The following is a 24,756-nucleotide window of genomic DNA, read 5'->3' on the forward strand; positions in this document are numbered from 1 at the left end:
CCATAAAGTTAAATGATCACGGAGAAGTATTGCAGCTCAAGCAGTTCAAGAAGCAACTCTCACCCGGTTGCATCACAGATGCTGCTCAAAACTTCAACTTCTTTGCCTTAGTTCAATGCTTTGCCAAGCAATTTGATGTAAACCCAGGCTTCTCCATAACATCTTTCGGGAATGGGAGAAGGGGGTAGTGGAGCAATGAAAGGGCACTCACAGACTCATCCTGCATCTGACTTCAATAGTAATACCTGTTGAATGATCACACAGCAGAAATGATAGCAGCCATAGAGAAAATCAGGGTGCTGTTCTCACCTTGGAAGGCCCAAGGTCTTCGAGGAATGACAGGAGCCAAAAAATGACAAAAACAGAGGAAGCAGAAAGACATTTCCCATGATAAGAAGCAGTTCTTAAGTGAACCTCAGAACTCCTACCACTTTATAGTGATATGGGGGCTGGGGGTGGAGAAGCAGCAGCATATGACGCTCATCCAAATATATGCCTGTTCACTTAAATGTACAAGGAAACAAACATTAAAAAAAGGGCAATCTTCCCAATTTGTCAAAACTGACACAATGAGTTATTCCTGCAAGGGCAATCGAGAGGCAAAATGAATTTACAAATGTGAATCACTCCAAGAAACAACTAATCAAACAAGATGCAGCTTAATTGCATGATCATGTATTTGCCTATGTAATTGAAGTCACAAACAAACATATACACATATACAAGCAGACTAGACTTCTTTCAGCAAGAACCAACATAGACCATATGATACAACATTGCAATTATCAAAATCCAGCCCATAAAGTTAAACGATCACAGAGAAGTATTGCAGCTCAAGCAGTTCAAGAAGCAACTCTCGTGATACAACATTGCAATTCTCAAAACTTAGAAATAGACGATGTGTGGATCATCACATGAAGTTCCAAAATTCTCTTCTCTCACTTCTTATCGTGTCCACAGACAGTCTATACATGGCCCAGCCAGAACTGTACACGTTTTTGCGCCTTGCTGTTGAATTCGGCAAGATCTGCAACAGTGCAGGGTTCCTCTAGCGATAGACATTGCAGGAGATATTGCATAGTCTGTGGCTCAGTTCCACATACACAAGTTGTCGGGCAGGTTGTATATCCCTATTTACTTAGTGACACCTTTGAACCACCTACACCAGTCCTAAGTCTGTTAAGGCAATTCCAGGTTGCCCAATTGCAATTAGCTCCTGGGGGAAGGCTTTCATCCGGTAGAATTTCCATCGCTGGGGGTTGTTCGAGACTGGCGAGCCGGTCTTTCCACAAGGCGATGCAGGCTTCAGATGGGGTTATTTGTAATGGAACAACACTGTTCATGAAGCTCTTCCTTGACTTTAGGCAGCTGGCTGTAGGTGTATGACCATGTAGAGGGTGCTTCTCATCTGATGTCTGACGGAGTCGCTCTTTCTTGCTGGCTACCATTCTTCTTATATCGGGGGAGCGATACCTGCCAGGATATATAGGCTGTTGGTGTTTGTTGGTTTGAAACAACCTGTGATAAGTTGGCAACTTGCATTCAGAATGGCATCCATCTTCTTATCATGAGTAGATCTTTCCCATGCAGGGCAGGCGTATTCGGCAGTGGAATAGCAAAGAGCAAGTGCACTGGTTCGCAATGTTTTCGAGCTTGCTCCCCATTTTGTGTTAGTGAGCTTGTTCAGGATGTTGTTTCGTGCGCTCACTTTTGCTTTTGTCTTTTTGATGTGGTTCTTGAAGGTGAGGCATCTGTCAAGAGTGACTCCTAAGTAGATAGGGTGCTCGCAATGCATCAGTGTTGCTCCACACCAGGTTACTTTAAGCTAGCGTTTGGCTTCATGGTTTCTGAGGCGAAATGCACAAACTTGCGTCTTTGATGGGTTTGGGTGAAGGTGGTTTTCTTCATAGTAGGATGTTAGTCCCTCCAAGGCCTCAGAAAGCGGTTTCTCCACGGTATTAAGATCAGTGCTTTGGGCAGTGACACATAAGTCATCAGCATATATGAAAGGGCGTGTGACACCACCTTTGGTTGGTCATTTGTGTAGATGTTGTACAGCAGCAGTGCAAGCATGCTTCCCTGAGTAAGACCATTCTTTTGAATACGCCATCTGCTGCGCTTCCCACCTAGTTCAACATAGAGCTGGCGATTCTGAAGCATGCTTTCTAACAGCTCTGTTAAGTGAAGGGAGAGGTGACTAAGTGTGAGAGGAAGAGTGAGACGGAGACTCATTTGGAGAGTGAGAGGGAGTGGGAGAGGGAGACTGAGTTGGAGAGTGAGCGGGAGAGGGAAACAGACTTGGAGAGCGAGAGGGAGTGGGAGAGGGAGCCTGAGTTGAAGAGCGAGAGGGAGACTGAATTGGAGAGTGAGAGGGAGTGGGAGAGGGAGACTGAGCTGGAGAGTGAGAGGGAGGCTGAGTGGGAGAGTGAGAGGGAGGCTGAGTGGGAGAGGGAGACTGAGTGGGAGAGGGAGTGGGAGAGTGAGAGGGAGTGGGAGAGGGAGCATCAATGGGAGAGAGACAGTGAGAGGCAGTGGGAGAGGGAGACTGAGTGGGACAGTGAGTGTTAGAAGGAGACTGAGAGGGAAAATGAGAGGGAGTGGGGGGGAGAGAGACTGAGTTGGAGAGCGAAAGGGAGTGGGAGAGGGAGACTGAGTTGGAGAGTGAGGAGGAGGCTGAGTGGGAGAGTGAGAGGGAGAATGAGTTGGAGAGGGAGAGAGAGACTGAGTGGGAGAGGGAGAGAGAGACTGAGTGGGAGAGGGAGACTGAGTGGGAGAGGGAGACTGAGTGGGAGAGGGAGACTGAGTGGGAGAGGGAGACTGAGTGGGAGAGGGAGACTGAGTGGGAGAGGGAGCATCAGTGGGAGAGGGAGACTGAGTGGGAGAGGGAGACTGAGTGGGAGAGGGAGCATCAGTGGGAGAGGGAGCATCAGTGGGAGAGGGAGCATCAGTGGGAGAGGGAGCATCAGTGGGAGAGGGAGCATCAGTGGGAGAGGGAGCATCAGTGGGAGAGGGAGCATCAGTGGGAGAGGGAGCATCAGTGGGAGAGGGAGCATCAGTGGGAGAGGGAGCATCAGTGGGAGAGGGAGCATCAGTGGGAGAGGGAGCATCAGTGGGAGACTGAGAGGGAGAGTGAGACTGAGAGGGAGAGGGAGTGGGCGAGAGAGAGGGAGACTGAGTGGGAGAGGGAGAGGCAGAATTTTGCTGTGGAAGAGGGCCTTAGTTTTCCATATGTTTACTGAAAGGCCCATTTTCTGATATGCTTTGGAGAAGTCCACAATGACCTGGACATCAGTTTGAGTGAGTGCACACATAAGCTTCATCTCCATACTGACACTCATTGAAGTTGGACTCATTTTGGCACTGGATTGTAGCTGGTGTAGGTTGAAACGTTTCCCACCTGTACTGCAGATTATCTCTAAGCCTGTGGGTAATTTGCTGGTGGTGAGGCATAGTATGGCAATGCAGAAAATGGAGAAGAGGACTGGTGCAAGACACAACCTTGTCTGACCCTAGTCTTCACTGAGATAGGTCTGTAGTGGTCCTGTTGGTGAGGATCACAGATTCCATGTCATCATGGAGTAGGTGGAGAATGGTGACAAATTTCTCAGGGCAGCCAAATTTGAGGAGGATACTCCATAAGCTTTTGCAGATGACAGAGTCAGAGGCTTTCTTGGGGTCGAAAGAGGCTATGTACATACAAACATACAAAGTAGGAGCAGTAGGCCCCTTGAGCCTGCTCTGCCATTCAATAAGATCATGGCTGATCTGTTGGTGTTTCACATTCCACATTCCAATCTACCCCCGATAACCTTCCGATTGCTTTGCTTAACAAGAACTATCTACCTCTGCCTCAAAAATATTTAATAACGCGGCCCGCATCGCCTTCTGAGGCACAGGATCCAAAGCTGCACAATCCTAAAAAAAAAAAAAAATTTTCTTCATGTCTGTCCTAAAAGGGTGACCGCTACTTTTAAAACAATATCCCCTAGTTCTGGACTCAGCCACAAGAGGAAACAACCTTTCCACTTTCACCTTGTTGAGACTGTTCAGGATCTTATATAATTAAATCAAGTCACCCTTCATTTTTCTAAACTCCAGTGGAAACAAGCCCAGTCTATCCAACCTTTCCTCATAAGAAAACCTGTTCATTCCAGGTACCAACCTAGTAAACCTCCACTGAACCGCCTCCAACACATTTACATCCTTTAAGGAGACCAAAATTGTACACAGTTTTCAAAGATGTGGTCTCACAAATGCCATGTATAACTGAAGCATAACAACTTTACTTTTATTTAAAGACAGAAAATCCTGTAAAAACTCAACGTTTTGAGTCCGTATGACTCTGAAGAAGAATCTTAACACCAATGCATCTACTACCTCATTTGCCACCTCTTTTAAGACCCTAGGATGAAGTCCATCAGGACCCAGAGACTTGTCAGCCTGCAGCTCCATCAGTTTGCTCAGTATTGCTTCCCTCATGATTGTAATTTCACCAAGTTCCTCTCTCCCTTCCACCTCCTGATGTATAGCTATTCCTGGAATGTTTTTTGTTTCTTCTATAGTGAAGACAGAAGCAAATATTTGTTCATTTCATCTATTTCCTTATTGTCTACTATTAATTCTCCATTGTCGCTCTCTAGAGGACCAACACCCACTTTACTTACACTCTTTTTTAAATACCTGTAGAAACTCTTGCTATCTGTTTTCATATTTCTAGCTAATTTCCTCTCATACTCTAATTTCTTTCTCCTGATTAATCTTTTAATCATTCTCTGCCCCTCTTTATATTCTGACTAATCATCTGACTTGCCACTCATCTTTGCAGTTATATGCTTTTTCATTAAGTTTGATGCTTTCTTTAGCTTTTTTAGTTAACCACAAATGGTGGGTCCTCCCCTTAGAATTTTTGTACAGCAGCTGGTGTTGCTCCTTGCATTTTTCTTGGATTTGCCACACAATAGAAATCATATCTGTGATCCCACTTGAAGGGCAAATCCGCACTGTGATACTGGAAGTTCTTTGGCCAATGGGCAGAAGCAATTGAGGGGGATCCTTGCAATAATCTGTTGCAGACAGCAGGGCTTCCCGGATGAGGGATATGAGATAGTGCAGCTGTGCCAGGACTGTTTCTCTGCTGCATTTCAGAATTTTGGCAGGGATTCCATCTAATTCAGAGGCCTTGTTACTTTTTAGCTGCTAAATGGCTTTCTCAACTTTGCTCTTGATCAGGGTAGCACCGAGATTGAGCCGGACAGGGCATTGAGGAATGGAGTTGAGGATGCTCAAGTCGAATACGCTAGTCTCGGCTGAGGAGTTGTTCAAAATGTTCTCTCCAATGAGAGATCACTTCCTCCGTGTCTGTTTGAACATTTTGAAGAACTCAAAATAATTATTTGCTGAGAGAAGCAGCCAAATTTAGCTCACAGGAGAGGGAGCAACGCTTACAATTAATATTACTTACAAGATAAAAATCCTCTTGGAGATGCAACATCTTATATTTATATAGAGCCTTTAACGCAATAAAGCATCCCAAGACACTTCAAAGAACATTATAAAACAAAATATGACACTGAGTCACATAAGATGATATTGTCAGACATCTAAAAGCTTGGTCAAGGAGATAAATTTTTAAGGATTATCTTAAAGGAGAAAAGCAAGATAGAGAGGCAAGGTGGTGTAGAGAGTGAACTTCAGAAGGTCCAAGCGCTAGAAGGCGCAGCCACCAGAAGTGCAGCAAATAAAATTGGAGGTGCGCAGGAAGTCAGAATTAGATGAGCACAGATATCTTGGAGGGATGTTGCACTGGAGGAGGTTACAGAAATAGGGAGGGGCGAGTCCATGGAGGGATTTGGAACCAGGATGCTAACTTTAAAATCAAGATATTGCTTGAACAGAAGCCAATGTAGGTCAGTAAGCACAAGGGTGATAGGTAAACAGAACTTGGTGGGGGTTAAGGACATTGGCAGCAGAGTTTTGGATGACCTCAAGATTACAGAGGGTAAATGTGGGAGATCAGCTAGGAGTGTGTTGGGTTAGTCAAGTCTAGAGGTAACAAAGTCATGATGAGGGTTTTAACAGCTGAACTGAGACAGAAGTGAAGTTGGGTGTTGGGAATAGGTCGTTTTAGTCAAGATCAGAAGCTCATTTCAGGGTCATATATGACATCAAGGTTGGGAACAGCCTGTTTTAATCTCAGACATGCCAGAGAGAGGGATAGAGTCAGTAGCTGGGGAATGGAGTTTGGAACAGGGACCTAAAACAATAGCTTCTCAATATTTAATTGAAGGAAATTTCTGCTTCTCCAGTACTGGATGTTGGATAAGCCACCTGATAATTTTGCAACAGTGCAGGAGTCGAGAGAGGTGGTGGTGAGTTCTAGTTGGGTGTCATTAGCACAGGTGTGGAAACTAACAGTGTGTCTTCAGCTGATGTTGCATGTAGATGAGAAACAGGAGGGAGCCAAGGATAGATCCTTAGGGACACCGGAAATAGCAATTCTGCAGCAGGAAGAGAGGCCATTACAAGTGATACTCTGATTACAATCAGATAGGTAAGAATAGAACCACCTGAGAGCAGTTTCATCCAGCTGGATGACAGTGGAGAGGCACTGGAGGAGGATGCTGCGGTCAACAGTACGAAAGGCTTTAAAGAGGTTGAGAAGCACAAAGAGAGAAGATTTACGTTTGTCACAATCACATTGGATGCCAGTTGTGACATTCTAAGAGCAGCTTTGGTACTCTGGCAAGAGGAGGGAAACACAACTGGAGGGATTAAATCCGAGTTCTAGGGAAAATGGGCATGAATTTGGAGGCAGCAACATATTAAAGGACTTTACAATAGAGGCAAAATTGTTGTAAGAAGAGAGGAATAATTGCATATTATCCAGATTTGTATTGCTGGTGGTGGCATGTGAGTGAAGAGAAAGGAAAAAGAAAAATCACCTTTATTTTCAAATTATTTCCTCCTAAACATACAATTTATTCCTGGTAAATATCAGTGAGCGATTTGAATAGCCTGTATGGCTGGCAGTGGACAAGAAAAATTTACTCTGCCAGGTACAGAATATTGCTAACCAAGATCTTGTACTCAGATTGTTGCAAGATGTTGTTCTGTGACTCCCAGAGACATATACTGTATAATCAAAATCCAAGCGAAAAGCTCAATTGTTCTACGTTCAAGGCAGAAAATATGAAGCTAGGTGCCCTTGAAACTCCCAGAATAGTAAAAAGGTAGTAGTTATTGAAATTACTCATTACAGCAAAATATATCACCAAACAGAGCTTTTTGGAAATTGGTCTAGTGAGCAGGAGCTCCATGGACTAAGTGCAGAAGGGGAATTAGTTAATCAGTTAGCAGGCAGGGCAGCTGGCTGGAAAGGAGAGGCCCCCCCCCCCCCCCCCCCCACTGAAAAGGGTGCAGCAAGCAGCAATCCTCCCCAGGAGCTCCAAGGTGGATTGTGTTAAGAAAACACTAAACAGCAGTCAAGTGGCATTAAAAAGAAGTATTGCAGAATTGAAAAACATTTAAATAGGAAGAACTTCTAAGCACAATGGGCAACAGAAAACTTGAGACAACATAGGAAAAACAACAACTCTTCTTTATATAGCACTGTTAGATTTAGAGCTTTCCCATACCTAGTGGTGCAAGGCAGACAAAGCACATGATATACCTTTGACAGAGTAACATTTCTCAAGGCACTTCACAGGAGCATAATTGGACAAGGGAGTGACATGGAGCCAGAGGAAGACATTAGAATAATTGAGTAAAAGCTTAGTCAAAGAGGTAGGTGTAAAGGAGGGTCTTAGAGGGGCAGGAACCAGAGAGGTTTAGGGAGGGAACTCGAAAGCATAGGGCTTAGGCAGCTGAAGACATGCCACCAATGGTGGAGTGAAGAAAGCAGGGAATGGACTAAGGCTGGAGTTAGAGGAATGCAGGATTCTTACAGGCTGTAGGTTGGAGAAGGTCACACGGATGGGAGAGAGGAGGCCATGGCGGAGTTTAAAAGCTATGGTGAGAACTTTAAAATCAAGGCTTTCGGGCAATACACGTTAGCAAGCACCAGCTGATGTTTGAATGGAACTTAGTCCAAGTTAAGCCCTGAGCAGCAGGGTTCTGAATAATCTTAAGTTTATTAAGGATTGAAGACGGAAGTTTGGCTAAGAGATTATTAAAATAATCAAGACTAGAAGCAATTAAAGCATAGATGACGATATCAGCACCAGATGGGCTTAAGCAGAGACAGGTGATAATACAGAGGTGGTCCTAGTGACAGAAAAGATATGGGATCAGAATAGAAACTATAGGTCAGCTCAGCAAGGTTGTGAACAGTCTGTTTTAGATCCAGACAGTGGGGGAGGAAGGAATTGATGGCAAGGGAATGGTGTTTGCAGCACAGGATGAAGACAATGGCTTTGATTTTCCAAATTTTTAATTAAAGGAGATTTTGTTTCATCTAAGATTGGATATGAGACAAGCAATCCAAAATCACAGAGACAGTGGAGGAATTGATAGACATGGTGGTGAAGTTGAGCTGGGTATCATTAGCAAATACGTGGAACTTGACATCACTTAGGGCCAGCATGTAAATGAGAAACAGGAGAGGGACCGGAGTAGATGCTTGGGAACTCCCAAAGCAACAGTGAGTGCAGTGAAGAAAAAGGGAACCCATTGCAGGAGATTCTCTGGCTTCAAGTGGGTAGGTTAAAAAAGAAAACTAATGAGTGTAGACGTTAGTGATGGCAACCACAAAACAGCATGACTTTTTCATGAAAAAAATGGGGGAAATTACCCAAAAGTATGATTTATGATCAGTTTTTTTGGCAGAGAAAATATTTTAAAGTGCCTCTGCCACCCTACTAAAATATTTTCTTTGGCAGTGGAAATGAGAAAATTATGTTCTTGATTTATTAACTTGATGATCAACTATTCCCATCCTCTCCTGGTGACATTAATTCCTTATTTGGGTAAAGTTCCATATTGCATTCAACACATGGTTTGAATGTAAGGGACACTTTAATCAAATCTCTCCTCGCTCAATCCACAAACAGGTTGCTGCACAAGAAACAAGAGAAGAACTTCTTGCAGATTTTTATCTCTCAAGACAGAAACACTCATCAAAGGTGTTCTTTGTAGAATACTCAAAAAATTCCTCAACTGTTTAGGATGTCAACATAAACTCCAATTAGTTTTACTAATATTCTCAACCATCCTTAATTCTCCACAAAATAACAATTTCTTTACTCTTTGAACTGCTACCTAACAGCGCTGTATAGCACACATACCACACGGACTTAAGCAGTTCAAGCAGGAGGCTCATCACCAGTTTTTCACGGGCAATTAGCGATGGGTAATAAATGCTAGCCTTGCTAACAATGCTCACATGCCATGAAAGAATAAATAAAAAAGCACAATGATCATTGATCACAATTCTATAAAATTCCTATCTGAAAGTTGATTTTGGAATTTTTAAGTTATTCCTCACATACCTTTTAAAACCAACTGATTTTTGTTTGCCTGTCAGTGAACAGATTACAGGCAGGGTCACTTAATCTTTGCAACTGAATAACTCAAGGACCATTTTATTCCATGGATTACAGGATTCTCACTTTTGTTTCTGGAATCTTAAATGACAATTCTATCCATTTTCCTGTGAGTACAGCAAATCAGTGGCTATGGGTATTGAAATCAATAAGAATATTAAAGCTTTACCATGTTGTGGTAATTTCAGCACTTCATCTCATATTCGGGTTTAACTTGGGTGGTAGGGAAACTTCTAGGAACAATAATTAGGGACAAAATGAATAGTCACATAGACAAGTGCGGGTTAATTAAGCAAAGTCAGCATGGGTTTCTGTGGTCAGGATGGTTGAGTTGCCACTATTAATGATAGAGTTGATCTGTAGACACTTCTTGGGTGGAAACATTAAGTTTATTTACAATATACTCAGCAGCAACTATACGTGTGTTTTCGACTCCAACTTTATCTCTACACTGACTGCTAAAGTAGCCCGCGCTACTCTCCTATTGGTTACTACAGATCACGTGATCCTCCTTAACAAGTATCATTCTTAAAGGTACATTACACTAAATAAAACCATAATTACTACATTCCTCCCTCTTTGACTTGGCTGTACATATTATATTTACAAATACATATTTTTCAAGACAACATAATATTTACACTGGGTAAGGAATTTACAAGTCCAGCCTTTCAGGTGGTTTTCTGATACGTGTGGAATGTTTCAGCTCCACAACTTCAGACTCTTTGTCAAGAACCTCTTTTTCCAGAGTTGCCTGTACATCAGGTACTTCGGTGGGCGCTTGCAGTTCTGTATCCTCAACCCTTACAGGAACATCAGACATGTCTGTCCTAGGTTGAGTATCCTCAACAGGAAACGCAGACCTCGTCATGATCACTGGTAGAACCAAATCTTGGTGTTTTGTCTCTCTCTTCCTTAGATGGTCCAGGTGTTTACGGAAGATCTGGTTTTCCAGGTCCACGTGGTAAGATAGAGGTCCAGTCACCGCACTTAGTTCACCCAGAACCCACTTTGGACCCTCTGAAGTTCGTCACGCATACCGTCTCTCCCATGGTAAATTTCCTCACAACTATGCCAGTTGTGTCTAGTTTTCTGGCTTCACTGACTCCTTTCCACCTTCCCTTCGAAATGTGAAATCGTGCTAGCTTGGTTGCCAAGGAATTGCCGATAGCTTTTTCATGCCTGCTCTGAATGTTTGAACCATCCTGTGGGGCCTGTCCATTTGAGGAGGGGTAGTATGGTGCCGTATTTACATACGTGATGCCTTTGAGGCTGATAAACCGTTGAAACTCAGCACTCGTAAATGCCATGTTGTTATCAGAAATGACTACTTCTGGTAGTCCGTGAATGACAAAACTCTGATGTAGTTTCTCAATTGTAGTGGCTGATGTTGGTGACTTCACCTCGTATACGTCCAACCATTTTGAACGGGCATCAACAATGAGCAGAAACATTGTTCCTAGGAAAGGTCCAACGGAGTCAATGTGTAACTGCACCCAGGGTCTACCTGGCCACTCCCATGGGTGTAATGGGACTGTCATTAGCAACTTTTGCAGTTGCTGACATTGCACACAGTGCTTTACTGAACTCTCTATTTTGCCATCCATCCCAGGCCAACACAGATAGCTATGTGCTATGATCTTCATTCAGAAAATTCCTGGGTGGGCACTGTGTAGTTCCATTAAAAGTGGCTCCCTTCCCTTTGGAGGAACCATCACGTGCACCTTGACTAGTTATTTCATGCCTTCTGTTGAAGTACGGTTTCATTTAATCAGATATAGGCTCTTGTGACCAACCATGCAGCACTTCTCGTACTTGAGATAGGGTCCTGACTTGTCCAGTCTCTGGTCTATCAAGCACATACTGGCGAGGAATCTAAGAAATTTAATAGTAGAACAAGTTGCTGTGCAACTGGGATGTGTTCATCATTTTCTTGTAAAGTCTAACGACTAAGAGCATCGGTTTTTGCGATTTGATTGCCAGACCTATGTACGAAAGTGTATTTGTGTGCTGCCAGAATTAAAGCCCATCATTGTATTCTTGCTGAGGCTATGGGTGGTATTGCCTTGCCCTCACTAAACAACCCTCGCAATGGCTTGTGATCTGAAACAATTGTAAAATAACAGCCATGTATGTACTTGCTAAATTTCTTGACACCATGATGGACAGGCCTTCTTTCTCTAACTGTGAGTATCCCTTTTCTGCTGTGGTGAGCATTCTTGATACCTATTGGTCATTCCGTGCCATCAACCATCCGAAGAAAGGACACTGCTCCCACTCTGTAGGGAGATGCATCACATGTCAGCACCAATTCTTTCGTCTGCAATAATTAGTAATGTACTAATAGATTGTACAAGTGCAACAACTGTTTCACCTTTGTGAAACTTTCTTTCTGGGGCCCCTCCCAAGACCAATGTTGGTTCTTTTTGAGTAGAGAATGCAGCGGGCCAGCATTGTTGATAAACTGGGTAAGAACAGCCCATATAGTTGATCATTCTTAAGAACGATTTGAACTCTGAGGCATTCTTTGGAGCAGGTGCCTTTCTTTTGGCTCTCACTTTTCCCTCAACCAGATGGAGGCCCTGTGAATCTACCCAGTGACCCAAATAGATTACCTCTCTTGCTTGAAACATGCACTTTTCTTTTTTTTGGCGCACTCCAGCATGCAAGAAATATTTTAAGACTTTTCTAATTTTGTCAAATGCTCTTTTTCAGTGAATTCTGTCACCAATACATCGTCTAAACAGACTACAACCTGGGGCAGTCCCTGCAGTAAGCTTTCCATTGTTCTTTGAAAGATAGTGTAAGCAGAGGAGATACCAAAAGGCAACCGTGTATGTTGGTACAACCCTTTGTGGATATTAGTTGTGACAAATTCCCAGGAGGCATTATCCAATTCTAGTTGTTGATAAGCATGACTCATGCCAAGCTTCGTGCATGTTGTCCCTCCTGCCAGCTTGGCATACAGGTCTTCGGTTTTTGGAATGGGGTGCCTGTCTAGCTTAGCTACTTTATTAACCATCAGTTTGCAGTCTCCACAAATTCGGACTCTTTGGTCAAGATTAAGGACGGGGACTACGGATGCTGGCCATTCTGAGAACTGAACAGATTGCAAAACACCCAGTTTCTCTAGTCTGTTCAGTTCAGTGTTGACTTTTCCTGCAGTGCGTAAAGCACCGGTCTCGCCTTCAAAAAGTGAGGGGTTGCTTCCGGATCCACATGAATCTTGGCCTGCAGGCCCTGGATTTCCCCCAGTTTGTCCTTGAAGACAGTGGCGTACTTTCTAAATAGTTCTGGGAGCCCACTTGTTCTCAACTGGAAAATTTCAGCCCATTCTAAATTAATCCCCTTTAATCAATTTCGCCCCAGGAGGCCTGGCCCTTTACCTGCTACCATCATCAAGGGTAGCTTTGCCGATTGGCTTCCATAATAGTTACTCTGCTTAGGTCTTTTACTTAAATGTTTTCACGTGTATATGTTTTGAGCTTGGCAGATGTTTCTTCTAAACTTAAATGATGTTCACACTTATTCAGATATCTGAAGGTATATTCCCCAATTACTATAGTGGAAGCTCCCATGTTCACTTCCATTCTGACAGGTTTGCCATTAACCTTCACTGTGACAAATATTGATCCTGTCTTTCAAACTTTCAGATTAAACAATGAGTAAATGTCTGAATTTGTTGTTTCAGCCTCTTCTACATTGTAGATTTCATTGGGCTTCTTCTTTTGTTTACAAGCCTACTTGAATTTTTCCTTGCATTGCCTCATCATATGTCCATTCTTGTGACAATAGTGGCATTCGGTTTTTTTAAACTGCCAATCGCTAAAAGACTGCTTGTTTCCACCTCTATTAAAACTATTCTTTGATTTCGCTGCTAAGTTATTTTTCCTTATTCTTCAGCTAGAGGAGCTGCTTCCCACTTCTTGGCAGAGTCTTGCATTTTCACACCATTTTCGGCTGAGGTTTCCAGCCCGATGTGGAGGATGCATTTTGTACATCCTGTCTTGCTTTTGAATTTCTTACTGCGCTTTCCGTGGCCAGTGTTATCTCTAGAACTTTTTTGAAATCCAAATTCACTTCAGACAATAATCTTTGCTGAACTGTGTCTTCTTTCACACCACGCACTAACAATCTCTGAGCATGTCGTTTAGAGTTATACCAAACTCAGTGCTCCGTTAGCTGCTTCAAATTTGCCACGTAGCATGCGATTGTCTCACTCGGGGCTCCATATCACGAATCAAACCTGAACCTCTGCATCATAACTGAGGACTTTGGTTGAAAATAGCCCTTCACGAGGTCCACTAATTCATCAAACTTCTTCGAATCTGGGGCACTGGGTGTCGTCAAACTGTAGGTTTTGCTCCCACAAGTACTCAAGAGGATCATTTGCCTCTTCTCTTCTCCTGTAATCTTGTTCACTTGAAAAAAGAATGCAAGGCGTTCTATGTAATGAGACCAATTGTGGCTGGTTCAAAAGGAAAAATTCTCTCAAACCGCGGCATTTTGAGAGGGGATAACTTCTTCAATTCCAATGGAGCTTGCTACTTACAATCACTGGGTGACGTATAGTGCTGATTTCTTTCTTTTTTGATTTCTTCTGTTCAATTCTGTTTTATCCTTGTCGCCAGTTTGTTGTAAGGGGGGGCCAGTTGCTACTATTAATGATAGAGTTGATCTGCAGGCACTTCTTGGGTGGAAACATTAGTTTATTTACAATATACTCAGCAGCAACTACATGTGTTTTCAACTCGAACTCTATCTCTACACTGACTGCTAAGGTATCCCCCGCTACCCTCCTATAGGTTACGACAGATCATGTGATCTTCCTTAACAAGTATTCTTAAAGCTAAATTACACACTAAGTAAAACCATAGTTACTACAGTTTCTAAAAGGAAAATCATGTCTAACTAACTTGCTGGAGCTTTTTGAAGAGGTATCAGAGAGAGTTGATGAAGGCAATGCTATTGATGTGGTGTATATGGACTTACAAAATGCATGCTATAGTGCTGCACAACAGACTTGTAAGCAAACTTATAGCTCATGGAATAAAATGGAAAGTGGCAACATGGATATGAAATTGACTGACTGACAGGAAACTGCGAATTGTGGTTAATGGATGCTTTTCAAGCTGGAGGAAGGTTTATCGTGGAGTTCCCCTGGGGTCACTGTTGAGAACCTTGTTTTTCTTGATATATATTAATGACCTAGGCCTTGGTGCGTAGGGCAGAATTTCAAAATTTGTAGATGATACAAAATTTGGAAGCATTGTGTACTGTGAGGAGGATAGTGAAGGTTCAGTTGAGGCTTTGAAAAGGGAATTAGTCTGTTGTTTGAACAGGAAGAATGAGCAGGACTGTGGGAGATGGTGGGAGAATAGCACTAGGTGAATTGCTCATTTGGAGAGCTGGTGCAGACACGATGAGCCGAACGCTCTTTCTTTGCTATAACAATTCTGCAATATTAAAAGTTCGGGAGAGGTGTGGGTGAGGAGAGAAGGTGATAATGGAAAGAGTGGGGTGAGAGTGGAGCAGGGAACTGTAAGCTAATAGAAAATCAGAGAGAGACATAATTGGGAAATAAACAGATGTTGTTATAATGGAAAAGAGGGACCCCTCAGTAAGTGCATCAAGATTGAAAGAATGTGCTATTCACTCTGCTTGAAAATAATATTGTATTGAGACTGAAGTTATGGGTAATGGCAAAACTGTCAAGACACTAAAGATGTCAGTAATTTTAGATTAAACACAATCTTAGTTAACTCAGGATGTTTATCATGATGTTGTTAATTTCTAAGCTATATAAAGCCATAATGCAAACTGCTATTAAAAATAGCTTAAAAGGATCAACCACAAGCAGTCCATCTAATAGTTGTTTTGTGAGATATTTTGAGATTTCAAATTTGATACATCAATTGATGTGATCAAATTTGTTCAGAATTATAAACAGAATTCTCTCTCAAGACATCAATGCACCTCCACAAAGGCAACAACTATATCAGGACTAAGTTAAAACTAATAAATCTCAAAATATACAAGACAATTCAAATTTTAAAGTTGATACTGGGTGTTGGATTGCATACAATACCAACATTTCTCCAGTGCACAGTTACAGAGCTATTAAAATTATAACTTCTGACTTTAGTGCATTTTTGTCATGATCACCACAGCAAAAGGAAATATAAATAGTTGAAATTGGAATAGTCATAAGTACCAATAATTTTCATTGGATTTCCTTAATAATCTTCATAGCCAACCAGAGTAATTATGTAATCAAACCAAACCAAAAAATTAGGGAAGAACTAGGGAGAGAGAAAGTGAAGGAAGTTAAGAGAGAATTAACAAAAAGTGAGGGGGAGAGAGAGAGAGAGAGAAAGCAAAGGAAGGCAAAAAAGACAGAATAAATTCAAGATATTTAATTTTTTAGAACTTGATCATGTTACTTGTCATCCTTTTACTTGCTTATGCTAATAGGGCTGAACACTTGTACAGTCAAGATATGTTAGCATGTAAGTGTGGAACATTATCCACTATAGCAGGTATCTTCAGACTGCTACATTGTTTTATTGCAGTCAAATCAAGGGTAAAAATGGAATATCCTGAGAGAAAGGGCAGTAAACTGGGATGATCCCAAAGATGCAGCTGTGCACGTAGAACCTAAGTGCTATATCAAGAGGCATGATCCCACACAGATTTTGCATTAAATTCCGAAAGAATAGATGTAGTTTTGTTTATTGACTCAAAATTGATAATGGTATTGCAATAATACTGAAGTAACCTTTGAGGCTAGCTCACTTCCCTTCTGCTGACAATCCACATGCCAATTCTGTTACACAAAGAGCAAACTGACAGGTTAAGACTCCAATAATAAAACATCTTTACAGCCTGAAAGAGTACATTAAAATTATATTTGATTGGTCAAAACATTTGACTTGATATTTTTGGCTTTGATCCTGTATCTCATATTCCAATAAAATATTCCATACAAGTGAATGTAATGTCAGACTTACCTGGAGTGGGGACTGACAAAGGAATCGTGTATACTGCATTCACCGGATCGACATTAGTAGAATGGGGAACAAAAGGAGAATAAAAAAATCAAGTTAATTCTTGCAACAATATAAAGTTACAATTAGTAATAATGATCATTATGCTAATGATATTTATAACAACTCTATTCAACTCTTAATAGTTGTAATTTAATTCCCTGGTCTTACAATTTCTTATATAAAGCACAAGAACAGCTGTGTATTATGTTCTGAATATTTTGTTAAGAATCTGGAAGTCTATATTTGATACTGTTAACAATTCACTTTAACCATTCAATTAAGCACAATTCCCCCTCCATCCTCATCACATTGCTTCTTCGCCCACAACCCCACCCCCACTGCCTCCAAACAATGGTTCGGTAAACTGTTTTTGTATGAAGAGAAAAATGTCAGGATAACTAATTTATCATGATGATGTAATGTTCTACTTCAAGACAATTTACATAGTAACATCATGTCTATAACCAAACTTTTTTTCATTGTTTAATGAACAGTTTTCAGAAAGACAATGCCCTTTTACAAACCAATATCCTAAACATGGATACAAGCATGGAAACCAATGCACACGGGGATTTAACATATTTTAACAACCAATGAAGCATATAACCAAAAAGGATATCTTTTAAAAGAACAGTGCCATAATTTAACCAATAAGCTTATTAAAAGACTTGACAGATTTTATACAAGCACACCGAAGTTAAATGTTGTATTGTTGAGATTTTCAATCTTTCTTTGGGCAATAACAGTGTAATGTATTGGCATTCTTCCATCTACGAGAGGTGACGAACATGAAGCAAACAATCCATTTAGGTGGGTTGCCTTCATTTGGTGCACCTTTGCTGATGGCTCTGAAGGTCAATCCTTGACAGGCAGGTTCTGCCACAAGTGCCGCACATGAAGCTGACAAGTGACGTGGGTTCTTGTTTTTGACATTAGCACCTGCTGCCAAGCTGCTGTCGCCACTGATCAGGAGGTGTCACCATTTCCTTCTTTCATTAGCTAGTGACTCCCACGTGCAATAGTCAATATTTAGGGCCTGCATGTCACACTTGAAGCAGAGCCTTATTGGTTGCCTGTCTCTGGCTACCTCACCATACAGGAAGTCATTGGGTTTGCGACCGTCTTCTATCCTGTGAGTGTGCCCTTTCCACCGAAGCTGCCTCTGTTTGACTAGTGTCAACACACTTGGGAGTTGTGCCTTTGAGAAGACTGCCACATTCATGATTTTGTCCTGCTAGGATAGACCCATAATGCCCATTACAGTAAAAAAAAAGAGCAATCCATTATAATAGAACTGATCAGTGGAGAAAATGTAGTATGTTCTACTTCTGCAATGTTTGATGACTATCACTGATGTTTGTATTGAAGTCAAATAGCTTTCTCACTATATCAAGCAGGATAAATCAAATATTTAAACAGTACAACACTGGACTGACCCATACATTTCAAGACAGAAACTACAAGAATGATCCCAGTGTACATCACTGAGTGCATGTAGGGGGCATAGAATCAAGTCTGCAATGTTATGGTCCTATATCCAACATTTACCAGTATCTATCAAGGCTTCTACCAGAGGAGAAACGTCTCAATTTCTGCTCAATTATCCCAGCGCCTAAAAATATGACTTGGGTGCAGAACTAATGAGTGTTTTTTTTTGAAGGGCACAGGGTGAGAAATGGCTTAATTAACTTACAAAAAAGTCCCCCATTGGTCCAAAGGCACATCTTTTACAAAGTATATGTTTGAACTATGGTCATGCATATCCACATTCCCATTGTCAAAATTTTCACAAGCCTTGGGTCTCGGTTAGGACTGCAACAGTACCTGACTTTCAATGACTCTGTGGCACTTTTTTACACCTTTGGCCTCTGAAGCATTTTGCAAAAGTAAACAAAATGTTTTGTCAGTGCTGAATCTATAAACTGAAAATGTTCTTGATAATTGTGATACTGCCATGACATTTCAAAGGTAATATGCAAAATTACAATAAGGAGCAATCTAAATTTCTCAAACTAGAAATGGTTCCTGCAATGATTTATGAGACATTGGAAATTTGAAATCTCACTTACTCTAACATTAAATCCGCCAACAGCTCACTAATGAGTAATTATTCTTAAACTTTTTGTGTGGGCAGTGCAGTTTGTTTAGCACTTCAGAGATTAAAGGTAACAAAATGGCACTGGGTCAGTTAGGGTAAAGAACTTTCTTCAGTTTTATCCAGGTGATATTTTACACAAATAACTGTTTCATCGGTGTATTACAATAAATTGGGCTAGTATTAAAAATGAAGACTTTCAGGTCAAACTGCATTATGCAAATGACCATATGAGCAGATTGCCCCTCATAGGTTAAAAAATGAATTCTCTTGTAGTTTAATTCAGCGTGACTCTCTATTATCTGCCAATTTTAATGTTCTGCCAGCAAATCCCCAGCATTAGAGTGGATGATTGCGGTTTTACTGTAGGTCATATTAGGAAATAATATTTCGTAGAAATAACATGAAACAGCATGATCTCTAGTCCACAGAACTGATGAGATTGGAAAAAATTACAAATGCAAACTGTGCTTTATTTTGCAAGGACATCAAATCACAATATCTGTATGAAATTGATTGGGACCCTGTAATTTCAAAATGAATACATTTTGAATACAAAATGAACTAAAGTGGACTGTTCGATAATAAAGCCAAAAAATTCTTGTGGTATATCAGTTTGCACTGTATGTTGTATATTTTATATCAGATCTATGCAGAGATGACAATAGTTTGTGTGTGTTGGAACTTTATTCACAAGAGTTTTATACAAAGCTTTAAAATGTCTACTTCATGCTTCTAGTTCTAGCTTCCAGCTCTTTCTGCAGCTTGTTTACTTTTCTGAGTCCACACCCAGGCTTAACTAATCAAGCACAGTGAGCATCAATAGTAAACAGACTCACATATCCAAACACAGACCAATTGATTACAGAACAATTCTTGTATAATAGTGTAACCCAGGGGTGTAACTCTAGGGCCTTCTTGTGATCGGAACTGGACGCTGTGCTCTTTGCATACATGTCACTTGCATTTTTCCAATCTTCTGTTAGACAAAACCAATGAACAGCCTGCTGAGACAAGGTCAATGCAAAATCGGAAAGCTGGTGTATTTTGCATAATACATCACTGAACAGGATAGCCCTTTCAGATTTCAACATTTGTATTTCACAGGTAGTATTATGGAAAGAGAACAAAAGCAGGCTGTACTACCTCAAATGTGCAGGGTATAATGTTCACTTGTGTTTTCCTTTCTTATTGGTCAGCAGCTAGTTGTAACAATCAGTTGCCCATATCTTAATTTCGGGCACAGATTTGCTCCTTAGCCTTTCTTGGAACTAACTGATCATGAATTATACTTTTTTTGCCACCCCTTGAGCACAGAAAGCGGGGCTTAGCTCTTGAATGGCCAAGGACTGGTCAGTAGAACTGCCAATTAAGCTTACTACCTTCTCTGAAGAGCAGGTTTTCATCAAGCTAGCCTTCCAACTGTCCACTGCCAACTCAAATAGGGTCATCAAGCAATAATATGTGTGGATCCTGCAGCTCTGAGATAACACACCTCCCCCACTGTCCCAACTTGTGAGCATGCAGCTTCAACAATTTGACAGATTACTCTATTTCTAAGTATAGCTGCATACTCCACCTTCACCCCTTTGGACTCTGTTTAATTTAAATACAATCACTTCAATATAACTCATTTCCAGTTCTTTTCCAGGTCGGGAGAATGGCAAGAAAAATAAAACCCCAAATGTAATAGTGTGAATGGACACAGGAATTTGCTGGAACATTTCAGCATAATTGCCTTGTTTTGGAAGGAATTTTAAGACTTATGCAACATTTATTTAAACAACACTATCACACTATAAGGTTTATAAATTATCTGAAGGCACAACTCTTTTAAATATCCATTTAAATTTATACTGGCACATCATTTATTTCCATAATTATGCGCAGCAATTGAGAAAAGGTGAGGGGGGAAACCAGAGAATTATGGACCAGTTAGCCTAACATCTGGTGTCCCAAAATTACTAAAACTAAGAAAAGTGTTACTGAACACCTTGAAAATATTCAGCTGATCAGAATGAGTCAGCATGGATTTGCATAGGGTAGGACATGCCTGAAAACCCTGACTGAATTTTTGGAAGTGGTGAATTTTTTTTCCTACTCATTCACGGGATGTGGGCTTCGCTGGCTGGGCTAGCATTTATTGCCCATCCCTAGTTGCCTTTGAGAAAGTGGTGGTGGGCTGCCTTCTTGAACCGCTGCAGTCCATGTGATGTAGGTACACCCACAGTGCTGTTAGGGAGGAAGTTCCAGGATTTTGACCCAGCGACAGTGAAGGAATGGCGATATATTTCCAATCAGGAAGGTGAGTGACTTGGAGGGGAACTTCCAGGTGATGGTGTTCCCATCTATCTGTTGCTCTTGTCCTTCTACATAGTAGTGGTCGTGGGTTTGGAAGGTGCTGTCGAAGGAGCCTTGGTGAATTCTTGTAGATGATACACACTGCTGCCACTGTGTGTCGGGTGGAGGGGGTGAATGTTTGTGGATGTGGTGCCAATCAAGCAGGCTGCTTTGCTGTGGATAGTATCAAGCTTGAGTGCTGTGGGAGCTGCACTCATCCAGGCAAGTGGACAGTATTCCATCACACTCTTGACTTGTGCGTTAGTGTCCAGTACAGTTTCTGGTCAATGGTAACCCCCAGGATGTTGATAGTGGGTAAAACTGTGATAAATTGATTTCAATACAGGCAAATATAAAGTCTAAAAAGACTTGAGGTTCCTTGCATATGGATCATTAAAATTTCACGGATAGGTACAGAAAATAGTCAAAAAAGCCTTTGTATTTTATTCCTCTGAATATAAACAGGTAGAAGTCAAGCTCCAGCTATACAAAGCCCTTATTAGACCACACCTGGACCAGTTCTGGGCACCACATATTTGGAAGGACATACCAGCCTTGGAGGGAGTGTAGTATAGATTTACTAAAACTGTACTTGTAGTCCCTGGGTGGGTGTATGGAGTTAGGTTACAGATCAGCCATGTTCTCACTAAATGGGAGAACATGCTCAAGAGGTTAAATGATCTGCTTCTGTTCCTATATGAGGATGCTTTTGTCCAAATGCAACCTACTCACAAGAAACAGCATGGTGTTGTCACTAAGGTGTGTAAGTGACTGCTCTCAATCATTAAGTCTGTGTTTTCTGAGTTAACTGGGGCCTCAGCTATTTACAGTCTACTTAATGACTTGGATGAAGCAACAGTCTATCATAGCCAAATTTGATGATGATACAAAGTAAGAAAGCAATCTTTGAGGAGGACATAAAGTCTGCAAAGGGATATAGATATGTTAAGAGAGAGTAGGCAAAAATTTGGCATATAGAGTGTAATGTGGGAAAATGTGAGGTTGTCCACTTTGGAAGAATACAAAAGCAGAATATTATTTAAATGGAGAGAGACTACAGAATGCTGTGGTAGGGGAATCTGGACGGCCTTGGACATGAATCACAAAACGTTAGCATGCAGGTATAGTACAGCATGTAATCAGGAAGGCAAATGAAATGGTGGCCTTTATTGCAAGGGGCATGGAGCATAAAAGTAGGGAACTCTTGCTATGACTGTACAGGTCACAGCAAAACCACGCCTACAATACAATTTTAATCTCCTTATTTAAGCAGAGATATAATTGCATTTGAGGCAGTTCAGAGAAGAATCACTAGGTTTATTCCTGGGATGAAGGGGTGGTCTTCAGGAAAGGTTAAGCAAGTTGGGCCTGAAGTCATTGGTGTTTAGAAGAATGAGAGGTGATCTATTGAAACATAAAGTTTTGAGGGGTCTTGGCAGGGTAGATGTGAGAGGGTGTTGCCCTTGTGGAGGAATCTAGAACTATGGGGCAGCATTTCAGAATAAGGGGTCTCACATTTAAGATGACGATGAGGGGAAATTTCTTCTCAGTGGGTCATCAATCGTTGGAACTTTCTACCCTGGAGGACAGTGGAGGCTGGGTTATTGAATATACTCAAGGCTGAATTAGACAGATTTTTGATCTACAAGGATATTGGGGACAGACAGAAAGTGCAGTTAAGGCCAAGAACAGATGAGCCATGATCTTATTGGATGGCGGAGCAGGTTCAAGGGCTGAACGGCATACCCTTAATTGGGCTGATTTTCTTCCAATTATTTTAGATTGATACTTCATTGCATTTTTGACTGTCTTTCCTTATGATCAACTTTGGCAGGCTACTACAGTATTTTGGACCAAAAATATTAAATTCTGCAAACTCAAACAAGGTTTTGAGTATATAAAAATGAAATAATTGTTTAAGGGTAACTTTTTAAACAACTACAGTGCCTGAATTTCCTGGAACATCACTGCTATTTGGGCTTTTCAGCTCCCCATTCAAATCCATCTGTATTTATACATGATTTGTTAGAATACCATTGTATCTGTGTGAGAAGATCAACTGCAAATTAGGGACTATGGGACCAAGACAGCAAATGGTTTACCCCACAGACCAACCATACCAGAGTAGAAATAACTGGCAACGGATTACATAACTCAGATTGATGTACAACTTTTGAAATCAACTTAAAAAAAATCAATTAAAAAATCTAAGCTATTAAAAAAGATTTAAAGCTATAAAAGGAAATCTGCATTATCTGTACACCTCCTTTTCCACAGAATATAGAAGGGCATGGAACTTGCCTTTTCTTCCTGTCATTTAGTACAAAGGTAGGTTTCCAGTGGCTTTCTTGAAATCAGTTTTCCGGATGAGAGTTTACTGCTTTTTGTTTTCATCTGCATATTCACTGATCTTGTTTATTGTCTGTTATCTCAATGTTGCATTTAATAAAAGGTTAATTGTTTACTTAAATTATGCTGTTCAGCTTTGTGCTTATCTCACAGTGCAGATGATTCCACAGAAATGATGCACCCCTGTTCTACTGGTGAGGGCTTTGGCTTGTGATGGTGGTGTGGGCAGTTCAAGTGCGAATCCAGGTGGGGATATTTATCATCCAAGCCATGAGCTGATCTCTGACCTTTCGTCAATGATACCATGCTTTCCTCCAGGAAGCCACCATCCACTGACCCAGGAGCATTCAGGCTGGGATCATCTGGGTATATGTGCATCTCTTCTACTAAATCAAAGGCAAACCCCTCCTACAAGGAAAATTGTATGTTGTCCAGTAGGGCACCACAATTTTTGTCACTTTATCAGTGGCATACTATAGGACACTCTCTGATCTGAACAGGCAATGGAAGTGTGTTTTAAGGACTCTGATCATCCTCCCTACAAATTATCGGCTCATCGCATGTGTATGCATGTATGATTCCTGCGCTAGATTTTGGCGATGAGAAATGATGTAGGCTTTGCTCCTCAGTATTCATTCACCTCCCTGTCCTTCCTCGTTGATTAAGTTAGAATGGTGAAAGACAAAGATGCAAAATCCTCAGCCATTGCCAAGTCAATCGTGCCACTGTTTTTCAGTCTAATTGGCTGCAGTAGAGTAGGAATAATGGCAAAAATGGCAGCAAATTTCCATCACTATTGAAGACAATTAAGAGCTGGGGGCAAGGACGACCTCTCATCAACTTTGGAGAGGCCAATGGTGACAAATGTGCCAAGAAGCTATTACATAACACAAAACTCTCATGGTGTAACTCTCTCATTCCATTTTTGACTGGAACGTTAATTAACAATGTTGCATACTGATAATGCACCATTATTATGGCACAAGTTTGCTGAAAGTTCAGGCCCATTAACCAGGCTCAGATTTAGGAATCTGCCTAAAGTAATTCACTTACATTGGAACCCAGCTGGAGTATTTAGCTTTAAGATTTTAGAGGGCATAATTTCCAGCTGCCCAGTGTAAAGCCTCTATCAAAGATGTAAAGAAGACGGCATTCAGCAAAGTTGTACTCAAGATGGAGAGGTGACCAGGTAAATGCTAGATTCTAATATAAATGTTGCTTAAATTAGAGAGGCTTCACTTTCTTTAAACACAATAAACCACCAATGGTTGCAATCTTTCAGAGCTTAGTGACTTAAACCTTTAAACAAGTTACCTTTATCTAGTGTAAGCAAAGGAACTTTATACTGCATATTAACTCTAAAAACTGTCACATCTAACATCTT

At 41.2% G+C, this 24,756-nt stretch overlaps 1 protein-coding gene across 9 annotated transcripts in view; it reads right to left on the reverse strand.

Annotated features, from left to right (window-relative positions):
- Positions 1-24,756, reverse strand: part of LOC121289736 (arginyl-tRNA--protein transferase 1) — a 272,072-nt gene that overhangs the window by 177,840 nt on the left and 69,476 nt on the right. For all 9 annotated transcript variants that reach the window (XM_041209426.1, XM_041209425.1, XM_041209432.1 and 6 more), the window contains one exon: positions 16,550-16,582. In XM_041209426.1, the coding sequence (XP_041065360.1) occupies positions 16,550-16,582 (33 nt within the window). The remainder of the gene's footprint in view (positions 1-16,549; positions 16,583-24,756) is intronic.

The sequence above is a fragment of the Carcharodon carcharias genome, chromosome 17 (assembly GCF_017639515.1).
Source record: "Carcharodon carcharias isolate sCarCar2 chromosome 17, sCarCar2.pri, whole genome shotgun sequence".
Taxonomy (NCBI): domain Eukaryota; kingdom Metazoa; phylum Chordata; class Chondrichthyes; order Lamniformes; family Lamnidae; genus Carcharodon; species Carcharodon carcharias.